An 8,114-nucleotide genomic window follows, 5' to 3' on the forward strand; every position below is an offset into this window, starting at 1 on the left:
CATAAGATTTATACTCCATGTACGATGTCGCATACATGAAGTACAACCCTAAGGTTATGAAACCAAAAAAACAAGCGTGCTTCTAACTTTGAAATAGCTTTCCAAGATCAGTAAAGCCGATAAGCTAAAGATATTTCTAACGATGAAGAAGAAAGGTGCCAAGCGTGTCTTGCGATCGATAGCTAGGGAAACAACGGAGGAAAAGGCCGAAATCGAGGCCAAGAATAAACAAGAGATTGAATCAGCACAACGTGACGAGGATGGTGAATTCGAAAACAGAGAAAGATGCTCTGATTCGGAGAGTGAAGCTCCTAAATCGCCGCAAAGTGACGATGATGGCGAATTCGAAAACAGAGAAGAGGGATCAGATTCGGAGAGTGAAGCTCCCGATGTAGTCTCTTGGAGTGCTAGCAAAGAGCATGCGATCCACGAGAGGCAAATTGAACAAAACATTGTGGCAGAAACAAAGCTAAGAGAAAAACAAATACGTAAGGAACGAGAAGAAAAATTAAAGCTCCAAAAACAATCCCGTTCATCAAATCAGAAGTATTCTAGACTCCCTGACCATATACTAGAGAGAATTGCCAAGAAACAAAAATTAGCTGACAAAGAGAAAGAACTGGCTGGCAATAGCCAGGGTGATTTTGTTGGCAGTAATGTAGAGGGAGTTAAGAAAAAATCTCAGCACATCACGTTTGATAGCGACTCAGAAGAAGAGGGGGGCCCTTCTTCTGTTGATGAACCCAGCGGTGTCCAGGTTCAACTTTTGAATGATCAACGAAACAAGAAAAAAATGAAAGTTCTAGATTCTGCAACAGACTTTCTCAATCAACACTTCTATGGTGGACGACTAAATAGGGTGGACTCTCTAAAGGACGAAACTTTGAAAAGAAAAGGCAAGCTGAGAGGGCCTGCTTTGAAGTTTTTGAAGTCTAAGTGAACATGTTATACCCTTTTAAGTTTATTGAGATAATATACTCTACTTCAAGGTAATACAAAAACATGCTACCTATCAAGCACAATAACTAACTTTATATGGCATGACAAAATAAATATAGGGTTAAACATATACCAATTTTGGGTTTTTATTGCTTTGGTGTGTAAAGGACAGAGTTCAATATTAGCGTGTGAAAGATTTCAAGCATTTCCATAGGTAAGGTTCACTATAGAATTGATGTGTTGCAACCCACAGTTCTTCATGGGTATCAAATAAATATGCAAAAAAACGTGATAAAAATATACCTAGGCTTGGAAGGCTATCATACTTGTTAGTGAGCCCATAAACATCCACTGACTTGTACGTTACTCATGAGCCACTGCAGGTTGTAACACAAGAATTCTTGAGGGCAACTTTTCTCTGTAATAGCTGTAAAAGGGACCATGTTTGCAGGTCCCAACTTGTTCCTTAAACACAAGGTTCCTTCCACCCCCAGGCTCAAGAACAATCAATTATCAATCAGCCGTCAATGATTCAACATGTCAGGACAATTGCTCTGAGCGCTAAATTCAAATTTCATATTCTAAACCAAAATAGATATCACTCCTAGAGTTCTCCATCTAAAAATGTAATAAAATGATGCTATGTGTGCGCTCTAAAATACGAGCATTTTCATCACAGCACAAGAATAATTTATGCAGGTGCGCTAGATTATGGATAGCGCAAAATTTAAAAGCCGACTCAGGCCCTGAGATAAGCAATATTTTGCAGGACACTTATAATTTGTGACCTCTAGCATGGCAAGTGTTCTGATTATAATTGCAAATTTGAGCCCGGGGGTGGGAGAAGCTTTCTCTTTTATAGCGGAACCTCATGTTTAAATGCAAGGTCTACTGTACTAAAACGGTTTCCCTTCCTCCCCTCCCTCGGATCGTTTTTTTTCACTGCCCTACGAAAGAAGGGAGGGGTACAGTAAAAAAAAACATGCAAAAACATGTTTTTGGACACTCAATCTTAAATTTAGAAAAAATGATCTTTACACAAAAACTAACAATAGTTCTTATATATATACAGTATGATCTCTTTTTTTATAAGATATGTCTTATGCTGTAAAAAAACTAAAAAATTGATTGATAACAGAAAGAGAACTAAAAGTATCAAAAGTTTAAATGTATTTGCACATTCAACTACAACTTTTTGACAAGAACAATGACGAAGAAGACGACAGAAAAACTATTGGATTGAAATTGTGGCATGTGAGAATGAAAAAGTTGGTGCATGGGTGTTCTTAAAGCTTTCTGAAACAACTAGTCCTTGAGTCTTCCTAACAAAGCATCACGGACCAGGAGACTCGTAGCAGCAGCAGGCATCACTTTCAAGTAGGACGCAGTTAACCCAGCATATATCCTCCGTGGACCTCCTTGCTTCCAGAGTATTTTCAGTGCAGACAAGGAGGTCTGGGTGATGCTTCCAGAGCGACCTCGGTCGACTTGCATCTGACGTCTGACAACATCCAGAGGATGAACAACCTGGTTGGAAACAAGACAAAAAGCAAAAAAAAAAAAAAAAAAAGCTTAAGGTCTATTTTCACTAGCGAAGGAAGCAGAGAAGATGCTTGTGTCCTGTGTGAAAAGCAGTGTAAAAGAGATGAAAGCAAAGAAAGAAGCAGAGAACGAAGAAACAGAATGGTATATTTTCTTTCTCCTCGGTTTGCGCCTTCTTTGCACTAATTTTTTTAATGCACGCCTGAGCTCCTCCTTCTCTGCATTCTCTGACTTGTTTCTTTCACTAGGAATGAGCTGGCTCTACGATGCTAAATGCTTTAACAGTGTAATTCTTTTATTAAAATTCTAAAATTTTCTATACATTTTTAGGTCCTGATTCAGAAGGGCAGCAACTCAAAAGCAGGCTTCACAATGAAAATTATATTATTTTGGCAAAAAATATAAGTAACAGCCTCAAAGAGAATCCAGCTTACCGTTTGCGCAATCATTCCGGCGATTGCCCCACAAACAAGAAAAGTCCCTGAGTTTGCTGCAAATGCACTGTCGAGTGCACGAAGCTTCATGATGTCATAAACACTTTGCTGGACACCAAGAAAAGGTGCAATTGAGACCAAAGATGGTACTAAGCCTACAATAAACAGATTGATTCATAATCATTAAAAGGTTAAAACAAGAACACATTGTGGACAATTTAAACTATGGCACACAAAAAATTAATTGTGCGGGGGGAGAGGGACGAGTACTACATCAGAGTGGTGGTTCCGTTGATAATGGGGGTTTGATAATGGCCGGATAGATGGCTTATAACTGATCCAGCGGTTCTTGGTAGGTCACTACATAGATCTTAATGCAATACTTCACGCTGAATTGGATTTGTCATGTCAGCAAAGTCAAGCAGGCGAAGGAAATTGGACAGTACCAACTGTCCCTCAGACATTCATTTTCAAACAAAGTAACTTTTTAATCAAAAAGAGGGTGGATATCCATCCACCCACCCTGTATCCACCCCTGCACCCTTTTTGGGGCAAGTTACTGGGTACACTTTTTGTATCCTTGGCATTCAATATTTGTATAAGTCATCCTATTTTTAAAGTAACCCTCTTTTATAAATAAAGAGATCTGCAGAGCCCGCCCCTTCCCTTGCTACCTAGGAAAGGCCCCATATTCCAAACCCCTTTTGCAACCCTCTCTGTACCTTTATAGAGACCTCTGATGCCTTCTTCGATATGTATTCTCCTCAAAGCGCTTACAATACCAGTGTAGTTTGAAATACTTCGCGTTGACATATCCTGTACTGTCAAGCGTGCTCTCACCACGTCCAAGGGGTGGGTCGATGCCGTGGCGACAACACCAGCGGTAGCCCCAGAGACAAAACGCCATAATGGCTGGTGAGGGTTTTTGTCATTGTCTACTGGTGTATACTGTAAAGAAAGTGAATATCCCAGGTTCGATATGTCATGTAAGGGCTGTGGTAAGTGCATGGAGACAAGCCTATTAGGTAAACAGCAAAGCCATGGGAATTAAGTGCCTAAGTTGGAAAAACGTTTAGCACCAGAGATGCTCAACTTGAAAAACAGTAAAGCTGAGCGGTGCTCAGAAAATAAAAGATGTGGAGTTGGAGTTCTTAGTAGGGTATTATATAAGCATGATTTCTTTCAGCATTTCTAATCAGTGTGAAGAAGCCCAGGAAGTGACAATGTAACCCCCTCCCATCTTTATTATTAGAGGTGAAAGCCCCACTTAGCAAAATAGCTAGATCCACCCCTTAACTTGAATTCATAATCCTCTCTTGCTAAATGGTCACACCCCCTTGCCTACTTCACCTCACCTTAATCATCCTTGAATAAACCAAGCAAACAATGGCAGATGTAGGAAACACACGAACACAGTTGGTCAGATTACCACTAAAAAGACCTCGAATCCCTTCTCCTTTCCAGATCATTGTAAACATGTTTGCGATGCTGGATCTACCTGATGAGGTCTTTGGACAAACAATGATAAAAATTAACTGAATACTCAAACATTAGACAGTACCCAGTATATACCCCAGACAATCCCTGTACTCTAACAGTACAAATAAACTCCAATTCAATTACTCCTTAGCCATAGTGGGAGTCAAAATACTTAGACATACAGAAAAAAACAAGTGGGGCACAGCCACGCCCCTATACAAATTTTTTTCAATTTTTTTTTAAAAAAATTAGGAAAATTAGGGGAGACCCCCCATACAAGGAATTTCAAACAACTCAAACAAAAAAATCAAGCAAGATATTGGAACAAAACAGAAACTAGAACTCCATAAGTAACTCCATAAGTAACTCCATAAGTAATATATAGCTCTGAGATGTTCATAAGAATGTCTGACTTGAGCTTTCCATACCTGGGCGATTATTTTCATTTTTTCCAACGGCGCTGTTAATGTTCTAGATGCCACGCCTGCCACACCCCCAGCAGACATGAACTGCACTAGCGGCATCTCAGTTGGAGGTATTGATGTAGGGGCTATATCAGATCCAAAATCCAGGCCAACACCTGAACTCCATTTCTTAGCAATAAGCTGTAAATTCGGAGAAGGGATATCCGAGAAGAATGCACAAAACTCATCAAAGTCAATTCTATTGTCATTATTAAGATCCATGCCTTTCAGGATACCATCAATCTGTCTTGAAGGCAAATGAATGTCCAATTTTTTTAAAGCATTTGATATCTCATTGTGATCAATATAACCACTATTGTCTTCATCAATTTCCTGGAAAATTTTTTCTAAACTTAATGTCACAAACTTGCAAAAGCCATTAAAACTGAGACCTTCCCCTTGCTGATCTTCACAGGAATGGAATACACTTTGGTCATCATTATCTAATTCAATCTGTAGTTTTTTGCAGCACTGTTGCAGCTCTGCCCAACTTATACGATGGTCTGCACTCTCATCAACTTCATTAAACACATCTTGAAGTTTGCTTGTTAAGGGCATATTGTCTCATACACTGAGAATATAAAAAAACAAAAGATTAAATCATTAACTTTATGGGCCATAGCTAGAAACATTATGTCTTGGGTAGGAACTTGGGATATATATCGCTTTTATTATATGCTAGGAGGTGGGGGCAGATGGACCCTGGGTACCAGAGCCTCCAGACTTCTCTCGTCCAGTGACGCTCAGCATTTTGGCTGAGCGTCACTGTACAAGAGAAGTCTGGAGGCTCTGGTACCCAGGGTAGGGCAGATGCCATTTTCTAGCAAATGTTGCCTGTCAAACCCTGATACTAGAGGGGGGTGGAGCGTCCCCCCTTCCCCCTGACCCCACTCGTTAAAGGGGTGTCTACAAAATGAAGACCTAGCTAAAACCTGAAACCTGTGACCCCAAAAGCTACACAGCGTGGAAGTTTTTATGTGGAATCAGTGATCCTTATGAGATAATTAGCTAGTTCATTTTTAATTAATTTGGAAATAGGGTAAAGCACTACTTGTGTTTCCAGGTGGTTGTTTCTTTAAAACACCGGAAAACGCAGAAACCCGGAATGTCACACGGTAAACTTTTCGGGTGTTTCTTCAAAAAATCTTAATTGCCCTCTAACTTTATACGAGAAATCGCTCCATGTTCTAGTTGTGTCAAGTTTTAGAAAATTTTCATCACAGAGAAAACCATTCCACTGCCCCGTAAAAACAGTGCGCCTAAAAAATATAAACAGCTTTGCAAAGTTATTAGAAGTTTTTCTACAAAATGAGACTTTATTTACTTCTTTGTCTTTTTTTCGAAAAATACCGATGCCACAGCAATGTTTGGGGTGCAAGTTGTCTACAGACATCGACAAATTTAGGATTTCAATAACTATTATTTAGCCAATCTATTCATAAACTTTGGAAATTATAATTTACTCGTCGTGAACCTGTATTGTACGCTAAAGCTTTTGTTTGATAAAACCTCTTCCTCGCCCGGGATTATTTTTCGGGCAAAGGAGCGTGTCTGAAAAATGAGTGCTACTACAATTTTCAATGAGAAAAATAACGACAGATAACGACAAAATGGTTTCTTCATTGGCGTGTGCAAATGAGAATATTTCTTTCACGAAAAGCACAATTGAACAGCTGAATTAGCTTAATTACCTCATTACTAAATAATAACTGCAATTTTTGGGGGGTCGTAGCTTTTGGGGTTGCAGCTTTAGGAGTCGTAGCTTTTGGGGTCACAGGTTTTAGGTATTAGGTTTTAGGTCTTCGTTTTGTAGATGTTGTGGTTTGAAATGCTTCTTGGTTTGAAATTGTTAAAACCAGTTTGAAAAAAAATCAAACCAAGAAGCATTTCAAACCACAACAAATGTGGCATGGATTGAATTTTTTTCAAACTGGTTTTAACAATTTCAAACCAAGAAGCATTTCAAACCACAACATAGACACCCCTCGTCAGCCAGGAGCAGATCAATGTCAAAGTAAACTCCAGGTTCTGTTTTGTTGCTTTTGGACATCTTGTTTCTTGCAGCTCTTTCCTTCTATTTTTACATAAACTCTTTTCAACATGCAATCAAATTCGAATTAACACCAATAGATCAAAGAATTTTCAATCTTTCCTGGTGACTAAACAAAAAAGAAATAAAGATTTTAAAGCAAAAACCTTTTCTACATTTGATCTGTAGATAACATTTCATTTGAACAGAAAAAATATTTGAGTTTGACCTTCACTTACACCAACAAGTACTTGGAAATCTAATTCCACACGCTTGCAACCCCCCTACCCCACGGTCCTCCCCCGCCTGCAATCCTCCCTTAGTCCATTCTGTCCCCCGGGGGAACTCTCCAGAAAAGTAGGCGGGGATGCTTGACCTATCTTTTAGGGTATAAAATGTTCTTACCAACTGCTATCTCTTAGGTGGTGTTTTAGGATTTTTTTCCAACTCTGCTATCATTTAGGGGTTTTCACGCCTGGAGAGAAGGATTTTTCTGATTCTGCTATCTCTTAGGGTGTCTCACACTAAATGGTAGTCCAATTGCTCAAAACGTATTTTACAATAAACCACAAGTCAACTGATCGGTTGATACTTTTGGCTTTATTGTCGGTAACATAACAATACAGAATCCATCAGCCAATTAAAACGGGGTAAAAATTGTTGTTGACCATACCCTTAGTGCTATCCCTTAGGGTTAAAATTGATTTTGCTGACAAGCAACCCCATGTGTTTTTCTCGAATTCCCCCCCCCCCCCCCCCCCCCCCCGGCGGGTGTTTTATTATTGATTGGTATCATTAATTGATTTTTTTTATTTTAGGGTCATAAGAATACCTGATATTTGGAGAAATGGCTTTCCCCTTAAAACTTGCTCAATTGTATTTGTGACGACCGGAATTAAGTAAGGTTATAGGATTTTACTTTGAATCCATTTGATTTCCAATCGACTGAACCCTACTATATAAGTAAAATCGTAAGCTGCTGTGATAATGTTATAATGGCGTAAAAGCATGATTTTGTTATCCAAAAGGTATTTAGAAAAAGATAAGTTATCCAAATCCAAATCCTTACCTTGAAAAACTTGAGTTTTTTTAGGCCGTGCTTTTTGTGGTTTGGAATCGACGCCATCTTGGTCTGCTAGCGTTACTGATCATGCAACGTGGGAGGGGGGGGGGGGGGGGGGAGTATGGAGGGGGGGTCTGTGCGCAGGTAATTCAAACCCTGAACCC

General features: G+C 39.4%; 2 protein-coding genes across 2 annotated transcripts; one reads left to right on the forward strand and one right to left on the reverse strand.

Moving 5' to 3' along the window:
* The first annotated feature begins 18 nt into the window (after positions 1 to 18).
* Positions 19 to 1,069, forward strand: LOC5511007 (fibrous sheath-interacting protein 1). Its single transcript, XM_001631369.3, has one exon. It carries the CDS (start codon positions 143 to 145, stop codon positions 938 to 940), a length of 798 nt encoding a protein of 265 aa, XP_001631419.1. The 5' UTR covers positions 19 to 142; the 3' UTR covers positions 941 to 1,069.
* LOC5511008 (mitochondrial adenine nucleotide transporter ADNT1) lies at positions 949 to 8,075 on the reverse strand. The gene is made up of 6 exons (XM_032380215.2): positions 7,957 to 8,075; positions 4,823 to 5,429; positions 4,271 to 4,423; positions 3,638 to 3,863; positions 2,916 to 3,070; positions 949 to 2,466 (listed from the first exon to the last, which is right to left on the reverse strand). The coding sequence occupies exons 2-6, from the start codon at positions 5,414 to 5,416 to the stop codon at positions 2,245 to 2,247; spliced, it is 1,350 nt and encodes a 449-aa protein (XP_032236106.1). The 5' UTR covers positions 5,417 to 5,429; positions 7,957 to 8,075; the 3' UTR covers positions 949 to 2,244.
* Positions 8,076 to 8,114: the final 39 nt, after the last annotated feature.

This window comes from Nematostella vectensis, chromosome 9 (assembly GCF_932526225.1).
Source record: "Nematostella vectensis chromosome 9, jaNemVect1.1, whole genome shotgun sequence".
Taxonomy (NCBI): domain Eukaryota; kingdom Metazoa; phylum Cnidaria; class Anthozoa; order Actiniaria; family Edwardsiidae; genus Nematostella; species Nematostella vectensis.